Genomic DNA, 20,237 nt, shown 5'->3' with positions numbered 1-20,237 from the left:
GTAGAGTAATCTTGGTTGTAGGTTTTTCCTTTCATCACTTTAAATATGTCCTGCCACTCCCTTCTGGCTTGCAGAGTTTCTGCTGAAAAATCAGCTGTTAACCTTATGGGGATTCCCTTGTATGTTATTTGTTGCTTTTCCCTTGCTGCTTTCAATATTTTTTCTTTGTTTAATGATTTTTGATAGTTTGATTAATATGTCTTGGCATGTTTCTCTTTGTGTTTATCCTTTATGGTACTCTCAGTGCTTCCTGGACTTGATTGACTATTTCCTATCACATGTTAGGGAAGTTTTCAACTATAATCTCTTCAAATATTTTCTCAGACCCTTTCTTTTTCTCTTCTTCTTCTGGGACCCCTATAATTCGAATGTTGGTGCATTTAATGTTGTCCCAGAGGTCTCTGAGACTGTCCTCAATTCTTTTCATTTTCATTCTTTTTTCTTTTTTCTGCTCCCTGGCAGTTATTTCCACCATTTTATCTTCCAGGTCACTTATCCGTTCTTCTATCTGAGTTATTCTGTTACTGATTCCTTCTAGAGTATTTTTAATTTCAGTAATTGTGTTGTTCATCACTGTTTGTTTGCTCTTTAATTCTTCTATATCCTTGTTAAATGTTTCTTGTATTTTCTCCATTTTGTTTCTGATATTTTGGATCATCTTTGCTATCAGTACTCTGAATTCTTTTTCAGGTAGGTTGCTTATTTCATCTTCATTTGGTCTTGTAGGTTTTTACCTTGCTCCTTTTTCTGTAACAAACTTCTTGTTCTTTCTTTTTTTTTTTTTGATGGATGGTGCTGTATTCCTGTCTTACTGGTTGTTTGGCCTGAGACATCCAGCACTGCAGTTTGCAGGCAGTTGGATAGAGCTGGGTCCTGGTGCTGAGATGAGGACCTCTGGTAGGCCTTACTCCTATTGATATTCCCTGGGTTCTGAGGTTCTCTGTTAGTCCAGCAGTTTGGACTCAGAGCTCCCACCACAGGAGCTCAGGCCCAACCTCTGGCTTGGGAACCAAGATCCCGCAAGCTTTGTGGTGCAGTAAAAAAAAAAAAACAAAATGGAAGAAAGGAAAAAAGGAGCAGTACAACATCAAAGAATAAAAAACAAAATAAAATTAGATAAAAAATACATTAGGAAAAATAAAAGTATAATTGAAACAATTGCAACAAGGTAAAATAGAACCACAACAGAAAAAAGAAAGAAAAAAAAGGCGGGGGGAGAACAAGCCAAAGGAGAGATCACTAACAAAGTATAAAGAATAAAATAAAATTAGAAAAATAAGCTTATTAGGAAAAAGAAAAATATAAAAGAATCAACAACAATGAATCAACAAGGTAAAATATAACCTCAATCTAAAAGAGGAATAAAGAGAAGAAAAAAAAGAAGAAAAGCCTTGGTTATGGGGGCAGAGTTTAGGTGGGGGTTGGAACTTAAGCAAGACCCGTGTTTTGGGTGGGGTGGAACCTAGGTGGGTTGGAGGGTGACATTTGAGCATGGGGTGGGGCCTCTGCTTAGGACCTGCGCAGAACGGGAGAGGCAGCACCTTGAAAGGAGGGCCTCTGGACAGTGGGTTTCTGGAGTTTGGAGGTAGGGCTCTGAGTGAGGGTGTGTAGGTGGGGTTTAGGCCCAGCTTGTTGGAGGGTGTCTCTGAGTGTAGAAGTAGGGTCCTGGGAGGGGGTGTAAGAGCGGGACTTGGGCTCTGTGCAGCAGGAGGGAGGCTCCGAGGGCAGAGGATTAGGCCCAGGAGCCCAACAGGCTTCCCAGTGCCTAAGTGGACAGGCCCCATTCCCTTCCATTCCTTCATTCCCTCCCCCACTGTCTCCCCCAGGGTCTCCCCCATCACCACTGGACCCCTAACCATGGGTGGTAGGTGTAGGAACTCCTTCCCTCCCCCAACCACCCTTCAGGGGTCCTGGTCTGGAGGTCTGGCCTTTACTTTTGCTCCCCCTTCCTTCCCTCCCACTCCCTTAGGACCCACATGGATGGAGGGGGCCTCGGTGGGCAGAGGATCAGGCCCGGGATCTCAACAGGTTCCTGGGTGTCCAAGTGGACAGGGGAAACATGGCCATGGTGCCTTTTGATCCTCTGACCTCCCAATGGTTCCCCAATTTCCCCCTTTGGGCGTGGGATCCCTTCCCCTCCCCCACCCACCCCTCAGGGGCACCAGTCCCATCCCGCCTCCGCTTCTCCTCCGTCTTCACTCTCCCCACGCCCCACGTCCTACCCAGTCGCTGGGGCTTCCTCCCGTCCCCTTAGGTGTCCGCGGTCCCCCACCGGTGCCCTAGTTGTGAGGAGATGTGAATTCTGCATCCTCCTAGTACGCCATCTTGGCTCCACCCCCCCATTCTTTTGATTGGATGTTATATTTTATGTAGCCATCTCCATACTAACGTTTCTATGACTTTAAATTTTTGCCTGTTGTTTCCCCATATACCCATGTTGCCTTTTGAATTATTTTCTTCTCATAGATTTCCAGTCATGAGTTACAGCTCAAAGGACATGACCATTTTTTAGATTCTGGATCCATACTGCCAAATTGCATTTCAAAAAGGTTATCCTAATTTAGTGCCACCAGCTAGATCAATGAGGACAACTTATCACCATACTCTTCCCAGAATTGGGTGCTGTCATTTTATACATATAGCTAATTTCATAAGCAACAAATGTTACTTTATTGTTGTTTTAATTTGTTTTTCTTTGATTAGTAGTTCAGTTAGTTATTTTACTATGTTTGTTTATGGTTCATTTTTTGTAAATTATTTATTTGCCTATTAGCATATTTTCTCCCTTCCTTTCCAATACTTATGTCTCTTAACAGTCTTAATTATTATTTTAAAAAATCAATTTAGGTGAATTCTTCATAAGGATATTAACATTGTCATATATGGTGCAAATGTTTTTTTAGTCTGTTTGCTCTTTCATCTTGGCTATATTTTTCTCTTACATAAGTTTTGAAATTTCATGCCAACTTGTAAATTCTTAAGCTCAGACAGTTGCCTTACCAAGAGGAATAAAAAAGGGAGAAAAGAAAAGTTAACTGAAGTTGGTAAACATTTAGTTATATTTGTTCTTGTCTTCAGGCCCAGCCATCAGATCAGTTGCATTAATTCGATCAAAGGTCACAGCCAGATTCCCCCTCACTTCCTCATAGATAGGGAAGGATTCAGAGGGAGGTGAGGTGGGGTCAACTCATGGGTAGAGAGCATAATCCTGATGAGGGGAGCCCCTTTTTCTGGGTTTGGAACAAGGACTTGGGTAAGTTGTAGGTGGTGAGGCAAGAGGTTGAGGTACAGTGAGGGGAGGGATGATGGATGTACCAGGAGACCCTCTGCCAAGTTTCATTACAGGCTTGAAGTTCTTTTAATGCTGTGTATTTACCTTTTTTAAAATAATTATTTTCTAATAAGATAATTTTCTCCCTCTTGGAGGGAAATAATGTGGAACTGTTGCCTCTTGTTCCCAAGTCAGTCACGCTAAGACCTGTGTGTGCTTTTTTCAGGATGAGAAAATTCACATTATTGACACAAACGGAACTTGTAAACTGGGGATATGTGCAGAATTCTTTTCAGACCTGTCTAAAAGTTGTTTCTATTGGCTGCTTAGTGCTGCTGCTAAAGAACAAAGAGGAGCCAGCCCCTTAAACCTATTGCAAATGACTTAACAGATGGGCTTTACTCATGAATGGAATTAAAATTTGCTTGTATTACTGCCAACCACTTCTCCCAGAGGAGTTTCATATAGGACCAGAAACTCCTCCCCTTCACTTCCTACTATCTGCCACATCCATGCCTTTGAAGTAGAAATCTCCTGGCAAACTCTGCATGCGCTTTGCAAAGAGCTCCAAATCCACATCTGTTTTCGATTTGGAGGGGAAAAAAAATAAGTGAAACCAGTGTGGTGGTATCTGAATGAATGTTGTAGAAATCATTTTTAAAAATCTCTTAAAGTATATCACAGTCAAATACGCATACAGTTGTTTAAACCATTGTGAAAAACAGGAGTTTCCTGCAACATTCCTGTCCTGCAGCCATTTTCACTCCAGAGGGGCCATCATTTTCAAGTTATTTCTTAACTTTTGCTCTTTTATCTAAATTAAAGTATATTAAATTGCTACTTTTTGCTTGTCTTTAAATTTTAGGCATTACTGATTGACATCCCTATATGGAAGATGAGAATTTGTTATTCTCCATATACAGATTCCTTCCTTACCCTCATCCTTCCAATATAATTTGGAGTTAGACCAATATATATTTTGCATTTCCATGACTATGTAAATATTACGTATAGCTGACCCCCATGGTATACTATAATTACGTTACTTATCTAAACATTTTTTTTTGTTTTTTCTGGAGTTCATTTTTTCCCCCTTGACTTGCATAGCTTTCCAGGTACCTCTCTTATCCATCCCTCAACTATCTTACAAAAGTATAATCTCCTCTCGGTAAATTGAAACACATCAAGCATTTCATTAGCCTCATCTTCTTTGGGACATTGCACTCTGGCATTTATTATGGTTGCTCAGGTCAGTGCCCTCACTTCTAGGTTTTTTGGCTTCTTCACTGATTGTGAATGACAGGGGTAAACTGGATAAGTGAGATGGTACTTGTGTTCAGAATGTTGGGGATTTTCTAGTATTGTATACAAATAGAGAATCTAAAATGCCTTCCTAGCAAGCTCTTCTCTGAGATGAAGTATTTTCAGTAGACGCTGTACTGTTAGTGCCTGTTACTTTAATGTTGTCTCATTTCTCCTTTTCATTTTCTTTGTAGGTTATCAACTTCCTTACACACAATTCTGTAAAATACTTACCTGGTTTAGTAACATTTTCTCAAAGTTTAGGTAAGGCAGCAATATTTTCTTCCCACACGGCAAAGAATCACTCCATCAATATCCAATCTTGGAAAAATATTGCTGGTGGCACTAAAATTGGTACAACTCTTTTGGGAAATAATTTGCCGGTGTGCAAGGTAACTACAAAAATCATCCTTCCCTTGCCTTTGCAATTTTAGTCTAGGACTCCATGCTAAAGAAGTAACCCAAAACATGGAAAAAGCTGTATGTCAGAAGAGTCCCAGTGGTATTATTTGTAGTAGTGAAAAAGTGGAAACGATATCATGTCCATTAATAGGGGAATGGCTAAGTAAATGGTGGGAATATATACTTCGCTTTTTATGTACATGTAATAACATGAAAATACTTACTGTAACGTTAAACAAAAAATAAGAGTAGTCCATCCAGGTACACCGTGATTAGCACTATGTAAAATACACATGTTGAAAACTGAAACCATCTACTCTATACAGCTTATGTCTACATGAACATGACCTCACTATTCCAATGTTTGCTGGCATAACTTTACTCTTCCAGGAGTCTCTTTGCCAGGTAAATAAGTTTATTTTTCATAACGTAATTTCTCAACAGACCCATCAAATTGTCAATAGAAAGTATCAGTTAACAGAACCCCTCAAACCCGCTGTTTCTAACCAACCCTCAACAATTATATCATGATCTTTACCCAATCTTAAGGTCTGCTCATTGAAAGATCTACCTTAAACAAAACTCCAGAATTTCAATAAAATCTGATTTTGCCCTTGCCTCTCTAAGACACTGCCAAAGCTCTTTTGAGGTGGTGCTCCCCCTTATGGTAGTGGGCAGTGATCTCAGCCCTGTATTATCATTAGATTGTGTTGGGATACGTGGGAAACCAGCACTCAGCAAAGGAGGAAAACTATGCCATATATGCATAAAGAAAAAGACAAAAGGAATATGTAAAAATAATAGTTATGTTGGGGGATTGGTATTCTGTCAAATTTTCAAGTCTTTTGAACGGTATCCTTATGTAATGAGGACAAGGTTTATTTCATTCAGTAACTAAGAATTTATTTATTCTGATGATAAAGCCATCTTTTAATGTGTAAAGATCAAATAAAGGCAAAGCTGTGTAACTTGTTATGTTCTTTGTTGTTTTGTAGAGAAAATATCAATCTGAAGAGAAGACTACTAAGGTAGGAAAAGAAGCTATTCATATTGTAATGAGGCTTGTAGAATCGAAAGACTCGTGGGTTCAGTGGTAATGAAAATGATCCCCAAATGCTCTAAAAATCACTTAATGTTGAGAAATAATCAGGAAGACATGGACATGACCTTTAAATGGGTTTTGGTATTTAATGGAACAGAGGCTTTAGACAGGGGCTTGCTTAGCACTGAGTGACATAAATGTTGTAAATCTAACATAGCATTGACGCATCTCACAAAATTAAAAGCCGGGGTTTATTAACAGACTTGGTAGTCAGTGGATTTTGCAGCGTTAAATGTATTTCCTATCAATCAGTCATTTTATGAAAATCAGGAGGAAAGCAGGCAGGCAGATAGTTTGCCCAACTGGCAAAAGCAGCACTCAACTAACTATTCCTTTTGTACACTGGGCAGTTATTTACACAGCTTCTGTTCCAGGTAAAGATATGCTGATGACAGGAGTAAACACAAATGTCAAGATTAATCAGGTAATTTTATTTAATATTTACCATTCAGCAGCAACCAACATGAACATCTAGGCTAACAGAATCTCTTGAAATGTTCTGCTATATAGCTGCTTCAGAAATACACACACATGATCAACTGTTCATTGCCAAAAAAAAAAAAATTTTTTTAAATGGCTTCAAGAGCAAATAACACTGATTTATACTGTGCCCAAGCACTAGTCAAGGAATCTATTAAATTACAGAGGAAAAGGAAATCAAAGAAGCTTTGTTATCTTATGCATGTCACCTTATTTAAATGGAAGGAAGTCTTCTTTAAAGCAACAGAAATACGGATCTTCATATATATATATATATATATATATATTTAAGGATGTGATTACAAACACAAAGTGTTATCATCAAAAGCAAAAGCTAGTTCAAGAAATTTTCAACCGAAAAACTTGCAAGATACAAAGCTAAAATTCATGTTCCTTTTCTCTATTATGAATAATTTCACTAAACATAAATATTTTAACATATATTAATTTTCTGACATTCAAAATTGTAAAGTCAATATGGCAGAATTATTGTTAGAAGCACATATGTACAAATATTTTTTTTCCGTACATAAAGTATTTGGCATAATTATAACAATCATACTGCATCCACAACAGTTTGCTTTTATTTTTACTTTTTTTTACACATAATGGTATCTCTTATTAAAATTAACCAGTTATGTACAAAAATACTTGAACATTTATTATAGAAAACCTCTATAACCAGCCTCAACAGCGTATACCTGCTGAATGGTTTCATTAAGGGAATATAAAAAAGTTGTCACTGCCTTCCAGGTAAGCTATCAACAAAAACATACACAGTTAAACTAAATTGAGCTTCCCAACAAAAGAGGGAAAATATTCAACAGTATGATTTAAAATACAGTTCATATCTATTGTCAGTTGAGTGTTATAAACAGTCAGTAAAGAAAACAAAGATACAAAATACGTTACCACATACAAGGTGCTTTTTTCACACTCCTATGACTGTGGCATGAGCGTCCCTATCTAGATCTAAGATGCTGTGTTGCAGTATTCAAGCTAGAGTGGTCTACGGCCATCCTCCTTCAACAAAAGGACAACAGGATTAGCTAAGAAGACAAGCTCCATCAGTAATCATGGAGAGTTGTGAGGAATTCCTTATTTTGTGCAGGATTGAAAGTTAATGCCCTTGCCTTTTCAAAGTCCTTTTGCCATTTAATCATGCTAATATGTTTTCTCTCTGTTTCTTCATTTACTCTATTAATTTACTGCTGTCCTGTATTGATTCCTGAATTCTTGTTAATGGGACACATTAATTTGTGCCTACTTAACACATGAACATCTGTTCTTCTTTAGTGACAAATTTGGTAGAGGAAACTATCAAGTGAGGAGGCACAAAATTCAAGTAAACATTTCTCCTAGGGTCTTTTGCTTCATCTACCCGATTGGAACTCTGGAAGTAAATTGTACCTTGAAAAGAAATACAGTAGATACCATGGTGCCAGGGTACTAAAGGGTTTACCAACCCATTGGTAAAGTAGCGTTTTAAGAATGTAGACATCAGCCAAGGTCAAAAGCAACCTTAAAGAAGTATTTTGCTTCAAGAACAAAACCGCTTCCAGTCCCAATCCTTGCAACCCCTTAAGTTTACTGTCTCACTAGCTTGCTTTAACTTTTAATTCTGAAGATGTGCACTTATCAATCTGTTCATAGAAAGAGCCAGAAATCTCACCTTATTTACAGAAGTCTTCTAAAATAAGGACTATTGTGTTTGTTAGGATGTACATAGACTTAATAAGCTTTCTTGAAGTATCAAGTATTCAGTAAAAAGTATACAACATTATCACGCTTCATATTGTTCGACAATATTCTATTGGTTTTAAGATTAAACTATGTAAAAAAAGTGAACATAAAAAGATACAAAAGAAGGCTTTATTACTATTTATCACTTCCAAATGAGAAACGCTGTAATGAAAATTCAGCCATACTTGGAACACCTGGCGTTTGAGATCAGTAACTTTTAATATTGTGCAACATTCTATTAACAAGTGAGTTTTAATTCCATTCATCTAAAGACAAATCTGAGTAAGTTATTAAAGTGCCTACACTAAATGTCTTCTCACCATACCTCTTATTTCTTGTAAACGGCAGAGAATTCATGGCAGGGAAATAGAAAAGGGACTTCTTATAACTGGGAGACTTTCCGGGGCAGGGGTCTGGGCCGCGGGCCGGGGTCCGTCCTCCTGGTCCCATTCTCCAGGTGTCCCGATCGCGCCGCCAGAGGCTTGGGGGGCAAGGCGGGCGGTTCCGCCGTGATGGGGATGGACAGGCTGTGAGGTAGCGGGACCGGGCGCCGCAGAGTCCGCTCGTACACGCTGTACGGCGGCGGCGTCTTGCTCTCCTTGCGCACCAGCTCTTCAGACCCACTGTGGCCTGACCCCGGCGCCACCGACTGTTCGTTCACCTGATTTTCAAAGCCTGAGGTTTCCGACGTGCTACACCGGCTGAGGGACGAAATCCCACTGCTGTAGCTGCCGGACAGGACGGGGGAGTTGGAGATGAGTCCTGGGGAGTGATACTCCACCGGAGAGGGGGTGAAAGACTGCATGGATCCCTGTGCGGAGTGGAAAGGGAGGGGTGGGGGAGACACAGCAGAGAGTCACTGACAGACACTGTGATGAGCTCAACTGTGTCCCCCACCCATCCTTAGGTTGAAGCCCTATCCCCTGACCCCCACCCCCCACCCCATGTGCCTACATTTGGAGATACAGCCTTTAAAGAACGAGTAAGTGAAATTGAGGCCCTCAGGATGGACCCCAACCCAATCTGGTATCCTTTTAGGAAAAAAAATTGGACACAAAGAGACACCAAAGACGCATGCACACGGAGAAAAGACCCTGAGGACATAGGGAGAAGGTGGCCGTCTGCAAGTCAAGGAGAGAGGCTGCAGGAGAAACCGAGAATGGTGGCACCTTGATCTTGGACCTGTAGGCTCCAGAACCGTGAGAAAATACATTTCTGTTGTTGAAGCCCTCCCAGTCCGTGGGGTTTTGCTCTGCCGGCCCTGGAAAACTCATGCAGACACCCAGACTCAAATCTGAGTGCTGGCGTGCCTCAGAACCGCACATATACATCAGGCATTTATCTGCCAGGGCCGCCAGTCCATTCAGTTCACCTCACTGCCCACTTTACTCTTTATCATGGTCAGGACAGAAAGAGGATAAAAGTACTCAGGGAGAAAATGCAGAGGCATATCATTAGTCCCATGGTTTGAAGGATAGGAAACTGGCAAAAACCAAAACAAAACCAAACCCGTTGGAGATACCACTTCCCTTTCTAGCTCAGCAGAACCACTGGAGGTTCTAGCAACAACTGCTCACTTTCTCTTACTGGAGATATTATTTTGAAGCTGAGCAGGGCTGTCCCCTTTGGATGGGGCATGAATTCTTCACTTTCCCACCATTCCCACCCCAACACATTGAGGCCTCCTGGCCTCCTTCACTCATTTGTTAGCTGTCTAGCCCCACTGGCATTGGAATGTGCTACTTCCCTAAGGGTTCCACCGGGAAATACTGCCCCCTACGTACTCCTTGAGTCCATTCAAAGCATATTAGCTTCTTAAGGTCTTATAATAAAGCAACCTAAATGACTTTGTTCAGCCCAGTGTTTCCTAAACTCATTTGACCATAGACCATTTTTTTTCATGTATCACATAAACGGCCTATAAAACCAAGAAATGTTACCCTAGACCAACTTTACCTTGGTCTCTCTTTTGAAACAAAAACAATGCTAGTAGACACAAATCCTTTCATTTAGCAGGAGCCTAAAGTTAAGCATGGCTAGTTAAGAGATCCAAATTCACTGCAATTTTTTGTTAAAAATTAGACACTAAGTTCAAAATAAGGCAGGTAAGCTGAGTCTTCACAGGGTTAATTCCATCATTTATTTGCTGATAAAACTATCAGTCAAGGAGTTTTCTGCATTCTAAGCACAGCAAAGCTTGTAACTTGGTAGCACTACGCCCTCTAATGTAACCCAGGAGTTACAACACAAATGTTCCACCCATTTTCTCTTCAAACCTATTTTGTAAAAATACGGCTACGAAGCTACCTATGGCCGGTAAGAACATAGGCAGGTCTGTGGAGAGACAGTATACACCACTTTGCTAACTATTTGGTGACTACTTGAACATTTTCAGCCCTTCGATTCTTTCTATTTTTTAAGAATCAATTCCTAGTCTTACTACTACTCTACACAATCAAGTAAAAAATGCATGTGTGAATTCCATAGCAACACGAGGGGCTCTTTGCAAGCAAGGGGAAGTGTAACGATGCGGAAACACCATGTTGCTTTTGTTCCCATCACATTAAGATGACAGTCAATGGCTCAGGGTGAATGCAGTCCCATGTACTTTACAATTAATAGCTGCTCTACAGAATGACAACCAAACTAGCAAATAATTTGCACCCACCAGCAAATTTTGACATCAGCAATGTTGGCAATGCAAACAAAATCACACTTCTTTGCAATTTTCTCCGTTTGGGGGGGGGTTTCCTTCCCAATTCTCAATTTCTACCAGCAACAGTCCTTAGCACCACAGATGTATGGGATCACAATGTGATCCCATGTGTTTGTAGAAGCTAATTTGTCCTTTTATTTTCCATTAGTTAGAAATGTCTCATCAACAAAAAGGACATGGAATGTGTAAATCCTAAGTCATTCAGGTACAAAATCATTCTTTCAACACTCACTTCAACCTCATAGTAGCCTCTGGCATAGCAGCTCTGAACACCTACCTCTGAATGGACTGACAATCCTTGCAGCCAGTTTGATTCAATTTGGATAGAGACTAAATATTCTTTTTTTAAAAATTAATTTTTAAAATTTTTGGCTGCATTGGGTCTCCGTTGCTGCGCGCGGGCTTTCTCTAGTTGTGGCGAGTGGGGGCTACTCTTCGTTGCGGTATGTGGGCTTCTCATTGTAGTGGCTTCTCTTGTTGTGGAGCATGGGCTCTAGGCGCACGGGCTTCAGCAGTTGTGGCACGCGGGCTCAGGAGTTGTGGCTCGCAGTCTCCAGAGCACAGGCTCAGCAGTTGTGGCACACGGGCTTAGTTGCTCCGCGGCATGTGGGATCTTCCCAGACCAGGGATCAAACCCGTGTCCCCTGCATTGGCAGGCGGATTCTTAACCACTGCGCCACCAGGGAAATCCCTAAATATTATTCTTTACCTTCGTGAGGGATTCTGTATGTTTAGAGATGTTAAGAAGCCTATGTCTACATATCAAATCAAATGTCTGACCTTTAAAGCTTTCCAGTTTGTTTCCCAGAAATTTTAAAATTCCTTTTACTGCCTTGTTTTTCATGATCAAGTATGTATCTCTAATGTAAACGGAAACCTTGGTGTAAAATATTGCAAGAGGAAAAGTTGGCTTTGGCGTTTTCAAAATGGGTGAGGCTGATGAAGAAGGCACTGGAGAATATTTAGTATATCTTGATGATTGTTTTTCAATATACGTGTTTGTTTTTGATGTCCCTTAAACCAAAAGACCAGGCTGAAAATGCCCTAGGAGATACATGGGGACCATTTCTTTCTGAATTCAGTGTATATTCTCACTCTAGTTTGTACATTCTCTTGCCACCATTTGGAGAAAAAGCCTAATAATCTGAAAACAAATGGCAGGCTCCCCAAAGGGAAAGCCTAGTGCTGTTTTCTTACCCATCTTCCTCTCCCCCTTCTTTATAGGTTCTTTGCCTGGTCTGTGCAGATGAAAGCACCTCATTGATGTACCAGGGAAAAAAGTAACGTGGGGCCAATCTCTAGCCTCAATCTAAACAAGAGCCTGTACCTTCAATGGAGATCGCCCAGCAGGTGATGGGGATACCGACGTCGTGTGTCTTGCTGGTGAAGCTGTAAAGACAGAGAGATCATTTCAGTTCAGAAAACCAGACAGCTGACTACCTGCAAAAGCCCTCTGTGTGTACATACCCATATAGATGATCTAGTGCACAAGGGTCTAGGCAAGGGGGTGGGGAGCAACTAAATGGTGCCCACCCAAAACGGATTCTTCACAAAGGACGGCAGCTCCAAGACATGGGGTAATTAGTGAAAAGTCACCAGTGTATACATGATGCTTTAACCACAGTGACAGGACCCCAAGCTGGTCCAAAGTCCTTCCCACTTCCTCAAAGTCCAGATGCTTCTCTGCTGCTTGGTCTATTTCAAAAGGTGCTTTTAGGTGTGGGGTGCCAGGGAGCAGACTTTGGGAAATAACTGCTGACTTTGGCCCTGAGCAGGAACGGGAAGACCCAAGTCATCCAGACAGCTTAGAATAGGTCCCAGGAATATACTGACATCAGCCTCCCCTTCCATCCCCCAATATTCCTGAAATGGACAGGAAAGCCTTGGCCATATCATACAAGAGGTAAGAAGTTTTCCATTTTTCTCCCTAATGTTTGTCCTCGGGTCTTCCCTTTATCTCTGGGAGGTGGTAGCCTATGGATTTTATCATCAAGGCCAAGAAGAACCCTCTCTTTGTTTCTCCCACCAGATTTTCAAGCCCTACACCCGGGACACAGCTTGTTTGATGGTACTGCTGTGTGTGTGCACTTGTGGGTCAAATCCAGCTCTCTAAAGCATAACCACACATACTAAAAGCCTGCCGTGACACCGTCAACATGGTGCGTATAAGCCAGATTTCCCAATTCTGCCTACAGAGGTTTCAATGAGCTCAGAGTTTGCTGCTCTGTGATGAGCTGCCATTCTCCCAGATGTCACAGTGAGGGCTGTAACTCATAAGAAAACTACGGAAAGGCTGAAGGGAAGAGAGACAGTTACAGATCCCCCCAACAGTGACCACACATGATGACATGAGGACAGACCATGACAGCAATCAGTGCAGAAGGGAAGGCAGCCCTGCCAAGTTAACCGGGAAGAGGTATGGTCGTACGTGTACTCTGAGCCTAAGGGACCAGGAAGAGTGGCCGGTCCCCACACTGTGGGGTTGTGTGGCCTCCATCTTACACGCTAGGGCATGCTGTCAGCGTGTGCCATGTTCCATCATCACTGTTAGTTCTCCTACGGCATCGATTGTGGGTGTTGAGTATGGAAGAAAAACATGCACATATAGAGAAGCAGATCTTGATTGGGAATGGTATGTCTGGCAGAAGTCAAGGTTTACTATTACTTGGGACCCTCTTCCTCTCAACTTAGGCGTTCCCCGGTACCGTCACTGTGGGATGCGCAGTAGCCCCTGTGCGTACTGCATGTTTACGGTGATGTTTCTCTGGAAAGACCTAAAGTAGTTCTATCAGTGTCCTTGTCTACAAGTCTGAATGAGCAGGAACCTAGATACCATGAATATTACTGTTCCTTAGAAAATGCTTTTTGAGTTCCCAACTTTAGGTACACGCCAGGTTTAAATTGGAGGTTGCCTGAAAATATGGACATCATGAATAAAATACCAATTACTGGTTGATGAGTTTTAAACTCTCATGGTCACACTGACCTACTTATGCAGAGTATCAATTAAGGCTAAAGTTATTTCTTTTTCTGTTTGGAGATCTCACATGTCTTTCCAAATCTATTGGTGACTTTTTGCTTTGGCGAGTATAAAACAAACTGGGCAGCACATAGTTTATTTTAAAAAGAGAGTCATTTTTCTTAGTGAAAAAAGAAACTAGAAAGATGAGATGCTAAAATACAGCAAATGAAACATGGACAATCAAGCCAGAAAAATCCATGAAAAACACAGTGTCATATTTTCTCTTGCCTTTAGGCTGTTGTATTTGTAAAGCTTCAAAACTACTCTAAATATATGTTAAGTGTTGAAAAGTCTCTCCCCATCACCAGGATAGGATAAGTAAAGCAGGGTAGCCCCTCTTAAAAAACCGCCCCCATATGCAGGTCACCAAGCAACGGCTTGTTCAGGAGGAAAGGGGAACTAGTATTGTTATAAACTCACGAAGGAAGTTTCTTAAGCATAATTTTCAGTGGTTCTCAAGTCTAGAAAAGTGTGGTAAAATACAGATTCTAAGGTCTTGGCCCAGAAATAGTAAAATTCTGATTCAGTAGGTCTGAGGTTAAGCCCAAGAATTTTGCTCCTTAAACCAACACCCTAGGGGATTCAGTGCCTTGAATGAACCCTTTGAGAAATATGACCCTTGAATACAGACCTGTCTAAGCAGCAGATAACTACGGATGCACTGTTCGTTGTTTTCCATAAGCCTATCCAAATCACAGTTAGTCAATCCTATTTAGGGGCTACCGGAAACTGGGGCATCAGTCCTGAAGAAAGTGGCTAGACTTAGTAAAGGTTGATAAGAATGAGGTGACTCAGGATAGCATAGAAAAAATGCTAGTGTCTCAGCAAGGTTAGGGTACCCCCTAAATTCTGAGGATGGCATGTAGGAAAAGAACATTCTACAAAATCTGTCTGTGGGGTTTATTAGGAATGGTGCACTGCTTGACTTAGTGTAACAGGAGTTCAGGAAAGAGGGGGAACACTACAAACAAATTATATACTACTAAGGACACCAAATGCCTACCTTTTTGAGGAATTCAGGACAAGCTGCAGTAGTCAATAAAAGTTATTTTATGAAAGTGATTGTTAAGTGCTTCAAATACCCACCAGTCTGTGTGGGTCTTGGAGGGACAGGGGGAGAGATAAGTTTCCCACCGTCTGACATGTTCTTGGCTTCCTTCCCACTGTCCAGGCTCCAGCTGCTAGGGGTAGGATTCACAGCTGGAAGGGAAAAACACAGCTAAAAACACATGGTCTACTTGGCCCTGTAAACACTCTACATCTTAGAAGAAAGTCAGAATTATCCAGAATGAAAAAATCAACTGGATTAAAAAAAAACAAGAAACTTCCTAAATACCGAACTTTTACTTAATTGCCTACCTCACAGTTATAGTTGATATTTAATTGGGTGATAGCAGGTCTCTTTCTTTCCCTCAAGCAGTCAAACAGAACTATACATCTCTACACGAGAGTGTGGAAACTTGTTGAGAATGATAGATCTGTTTAGATGCTGGATAACAGATGGAAGATGTAGTTACTAGACTATTGTAAAACTTGATTTTTAGTAGAAATTTCTGGACTAGTGGCACCCTGAAAGGGGGAAGGCAGCGGCACGCTAATATCTCCACTGTCTGGCAGAATTAGTGGCAAGAAACAGCCACGCCACACCATCCTGTTGGCCCTTGTTTCTAAAGTCAATGGGCTATAGTGAAGAATGTCCTAAAAAAATAATTTGGAGTACTGACGGTATCATTCCTTTTTTGTAATCTGCCTGCTCCATGCTTCAGCAAGATGCAGAAATATGGAACAACCCCGTTAGGGACAAGGGCAAGACACACAAGGTTATAAATAGCCGCTCTGTGATGAGGTTTACGACATCAAGCCTTTAGAGATTTCCAGTAGCTTGCTGCCTGAGCAGACACTGCCACCTGATGGACATATCTAGAATTGCAACATTTTACCATTCTTTATCTTACCACTTTCATTGGATGGAACTACCACTCGTAAAATACTTTTTCTCCGGTCCTTTTAAATGTGCTTTGTGGTTTTCTTTGGTATAAAAGGTGAGGAAAAAGACCACGTTCCTAAATTCTCCCGACAAAGATCAATATCTGACTTGTAACTTTAAAGCAAAATGTGTGTTTTAAAATAACTGGCTACAGTTCTGCTGATTTCTATTTCGCAAGGAAAGTTTTAATGTATCGGTGTACTCAAATGACGATGCAGTCGAGCTCTTAATAAAGACAGTTACAATGCGCTTTACACGGATATTTCGTTAGTGACTTAATTCACTGGCCCGGGGACTGCTCTGATTTTTTGAGGCCTGACCCTGGGAGGTGAGCGGGTGCCTTGCTGCCAGCCCTGCCCCCCTGGCTGAGGAAGTCGCATTTCATCTGCTCTTCCTCTGCTGTGTTGCACAGACCGATGCTAACTGGCTATGAACTGCTAGGCCATGTGTTTGTTTCTCATTTTTTCAGGTGACCTTGAGGCAGGGCACACTCCATCACGCACGGGATTGCAATTCTTAAAGAGCATCTGAGTCCCCGCAAACGACAGATGAGCTGGCAGAATGAACTCTGTAAGGCAGACACAAAGTGGGACCAGGGAATCGATCTGAGAAGGTGCTTTCTTTCATTGCGCTGAACAAGTAGCCTAATTGGCCACTTTGTTTCAGGTAGCGCAGGCCTTGCCTCGGTGACTCACTGAATGACACCAAAAGTCATTAAACAGAGGAGTCCCTACCTTGCTCAGATTCTGCTGTTAAATCCTACAAGAACACAGTTTGTGAAGAACGCATCAGAAATAACTGTCTTTCATTCATCTCCTAAAGAGCAAATTAGTCCAGATCGTTAAAGGTCTGGAGATCTGCCTTCCACACAGACACACGGGAGACTGGAGGAAATGAGGACAAAACAAACCATTACACATTCCAGGACTGATGAAGGGGCTGGCTTTATACCCACCTTTCTCAGGCGCAGAAAGATTTGGGTCACTGCGTGGCAAGGCCCCGTCTCCAATATGATTAAACAGCAGCCTCTGGAAAGGCACAAGAATCTATTTTTATGATGCAATATGCTAATATGTGAGACCTTCTAGAAAATGAGATGATTATCTTATTACTGAACCTTTTTGTTGAAAAAAATGTTTTTATATGCTGTGATGAGGCTAGGAACAAAGAATTCAATTATATTTAAGGGAAAAAGGGCAGAGACCCTTAGGGTTCAAACAGTGTTTTAAAAGTCTATACTAGGGCTTTCCTGGTGGCGCAGTGGTTGAGGGTCCGCCTGCCGATGCAGGGGACACGGGTTTGTGCCCCGGTCTGGGAAGATCCCACATGCCGCGGAGCGGCTGGGCCCGTGAGCCATGGCCGCTGGGCCTGCGTGTCCGGAGCCTGTGCTCTGCAATGGGAGAGACCACAGCGGTGAGAGGCCCGCGTACCACCAAAAAAAAAAAGTCTATACTAGATTTCAAATATAAATGGCAAATAGGTTTTGTAATAAAATGCAAGGAAAAAATAAACAGTAAGCAGTTAAGTTATGGTGCTCTTTGTAAATACAAATGCTAGACTGGCAATACGAAATGCAAGTAAGAATTAAAGGAGGAATATTAGCTCAAAAAATCTCTAGTGGGGCTTCCCTGGTGGCGCAGTGGTTGAGAGTCCGCCTGCCGATGCAAGGGACGCGGGTTCGTGCCCCGGTCCGGGAGGATCCCACGTGCCGCGGAGCGGCTGGGCCCGTGAGCCATGGCCGCTGAGCCTGCGCGTCTGGAGCCTGTGCTCCACAATGTGAAAGGCCACAACAGTGAGAGGCCCACGTACCGCAAAAAAAAAAAAAAAAAAAAAAATCTCTAGTGAATGGACTTTACATTTTAAATCGTAGATTAGGTTAAAACATATGAAATGGTCAATATGTTACAATTTTTAACCCACAAAAATGCCAGTTTTACATGGTTCTACCTAACATATTAAACAAAAAGGCACAAAGTCCTTAAAAGTAGACGCACCAGAGCAATGTGTATTATTGAAATTTTGGCAACATGCACTGTTTCAAATTTGACCCAAAGCAGAAAACTCGAGAGGCTAACCAGCAAGTCTTTCATGCTAACCAGCATGCTGGTGACATGCTCGCCAGGAGCAGACGGAACAAACGCAACATCAAGTGACAAAGGGAAATTAAACCAGTTAGCTGGTCCAGCCAAATGCACGCAGATATAATTTCTGCGAGACATCAGTGTCGTGTGGATGAGGTATCCTGGAACTTTGGGGAAGATCACACAATCTTCCCATCAAGCCAAACCCCACTCACTCTCATCCCTTTCCAGATGTAGCTACAGACTTCTGCCAGGATGGCGTAGAAAAACAGAGAAATGAGCTGGAGGATAAATAACTATTATCCTCTGCTCCCAAGTTTTCCCCAAATAATCGGTAAAACTCAGGGCTCCACATGAATCTTATCTTTGAAACCCTCCTTCAAAGCGCTTGAAGGGCCCAGAGGGTCAAAACCTTGGCCCTGCTCTCACTCGGACTAACAGAGATCACTGCAAAACCAAGTCTGGGGTGGGTGGTGAGGGCCACGTGCCTTATTCCTGAGGGCTGCAGGGGAGGCCCTAGGATTCAGCTTCCTCCTCAGTGCATCAAAGAAGAATGGCAAAGGTAAAAAGACATGTTCCTCACTCTTGGGTACCTCAGCAAGGAATCCGTGGCAGCTCTCTCGAGTTAGGTACAGGCAAAAAGAAATGTGGCTGGGCAGCCATGCGTCTCCTCAAGGGTCTTTGGCTAATGTAAGAAGTTCCTCCAAATTTCTGTTACAGACACATGCAGACAGACACCCCCCAACTCATTCACCCAATCACCCCTCCTAATGTTCAAGTAGCAGCAACGAGATTAGTCTGATCAAGGTGGGTAAAATCATTTCCCATTTCCCTATCAGCTTTCCTGCTCAGGCAATTACCCACGTATCCACATCAGACACATGGCTCACACAGAAATTCCTAACAACAGGCGCAGGGCAGAGGTGTGCTCTTCACCCAGCTGGACCCGTCAACACAGCCTATCTGGTGGCCTCTGGCAGCTACCGTGAGGTTCTGCAGACAGACGTAAGCAACAACCAGACGTTTCCTCGTTTTCTAGAATTTCCATCCCACAAGAACTACCTGAGAAGGTTCCACAGGTGTCGGGTAGATAGCACTGCATGGCCGCTCTCTTGGGGACAGGCAAGAGTTTTCTCTGGAATGTTTGTGTTTGTCAGACAACAAAGGAGAAGCTGGCAAGAGAAGGAGAGAAAGGCTCATCAGGGTGGTGGGCTGGGCCCGTTTGGAGGAGAGAGCCTGAGCATGTGGGGGCCACCACAGCTCCTGGGGGCTGGAAGGTTCTCTGGGCACCCTTAGTCCACCCCACACCCTGGCGCTGACCTCTGGCACTCGACGGAGCAGAACTTGTCACATTAGGCGAGGCAGAGTGAGTAGAACTCAAGCTTGAGGTAGATGGACTTGGCTGGAAAACATGGGAGCTGTTATCAAACACAGCTTAGAGGCTGCAGACAGCGCTGACACATTTGAAACAAAATCATCAGTTCTTTTTTCAAATTAGAAAAAAAAAAAAGGTCCAGTAAGAAATATGGAAAAATCTCCCTAACTCAGACTGCTAAGGATGCCTCTGAATTCATCAAGAATCTGCGATTTTGACTCCTGCCAAAGGACTGCACTTGTGTTCATTTCAGCTACATACATCCTATGACTCAGGAGCAGTTAGCAGCGGCTCCCTGACTAAAGCACAAGCACAAAGACTCCCAGCCTCGGGCAGGTCAATAGGTGAGCGCTTCTAAAAGGCAGAGAACACACCTTTGCATTTTCTCCAATGTAATGTGTTCAAAGCATGAATTTGGCAATATGTATTATGCCCCTTTTCCAAAGACAGTGGTGAGGAAAATTTCCGCTGAATCTTACCGAGTTACTATTAACACCTATCAGCCGAATCTAAAGACAAATTTTGGTTGCAAGAGTTACACTGACGCTAAAATCTATGTTTTTTATTTTGTAAAAAATGTTTTATTATGGGACATTTCCAACATGTACCTAAGTGGAGAGATCTTACAATGGGCCCCTAAACCATATCTTCTTAAAAGGAAAAAAACAAAACACTTAGAAATGCTAAGAGGTCAGTGGTGACAAGCTCCAGGAGTCCCAACTGAAGACCCGACTCAGAGGCAGAGCTCAAAGTGCC

General features: G+C 42.2%; 1 protein-coding gene across 3 annotated transcripts in view; it reads right to left on the bottom strand.

Moving 5' to 3' along the window:
• Nucleotides 1-6,487: 6,487 nt before the first annotated feature.
• DOCK4 (dedicator of cytokinesis 4) overlaps nt 6,488-20,237 on the bottom strand; it is a 491,577-nt gene continuing 477,827 nt past the window's right edge. For all 3 annotated transcript variants that reach the window (XM_033428263.2, XM_033428264.2, XM_004269886.3), the window contains 6 exons: nt 19,427-19,508; nt 19,169-19,278; nt 16,981-17,053; nt 15,125-15,238; nt 12,344-12,405; nt 6,488-9,111 (listed from right to left, as the gene is read on the bottom strand). In XM_033428263.2, the coding sequence (XP_033284154.1) occupies nt 8,683-9,111; nt 12,344-12,405; nt 15,125-15,238; nt 16,981-17,053; nt 19,169-19,278; nt 19,427-19,508 (870 nt within the window). In that variant the 3' untranslated portion in view covers nt 6,488-8,682. The remainder of the gene's footprint in view (nt 9,112-12,343; nt 12,406-15,124; nt 15,239-16,980; nt 17,054-19,168; nt 19,279-19,426; nt 19,509-20,237) is intronic.

Source organism: Orcinus orca, chromosome 9, assembly GCF_937001465.1.
Source record: "Orcinus orca chromosome 9, mOrcOrc1.1, whole genome shotgun sequence".
In the NCBI taxonomy this organism is placed as follows: domain Eukaryota; kingdom Metazoa; phylum Chordata; class Mammalia; order Artiodactyla; family Delphinidae; genus Orcinus; species Orcinus orca.
This window is presented reverse-complemented; position numbering and strand designations above follow the sequence as displayed.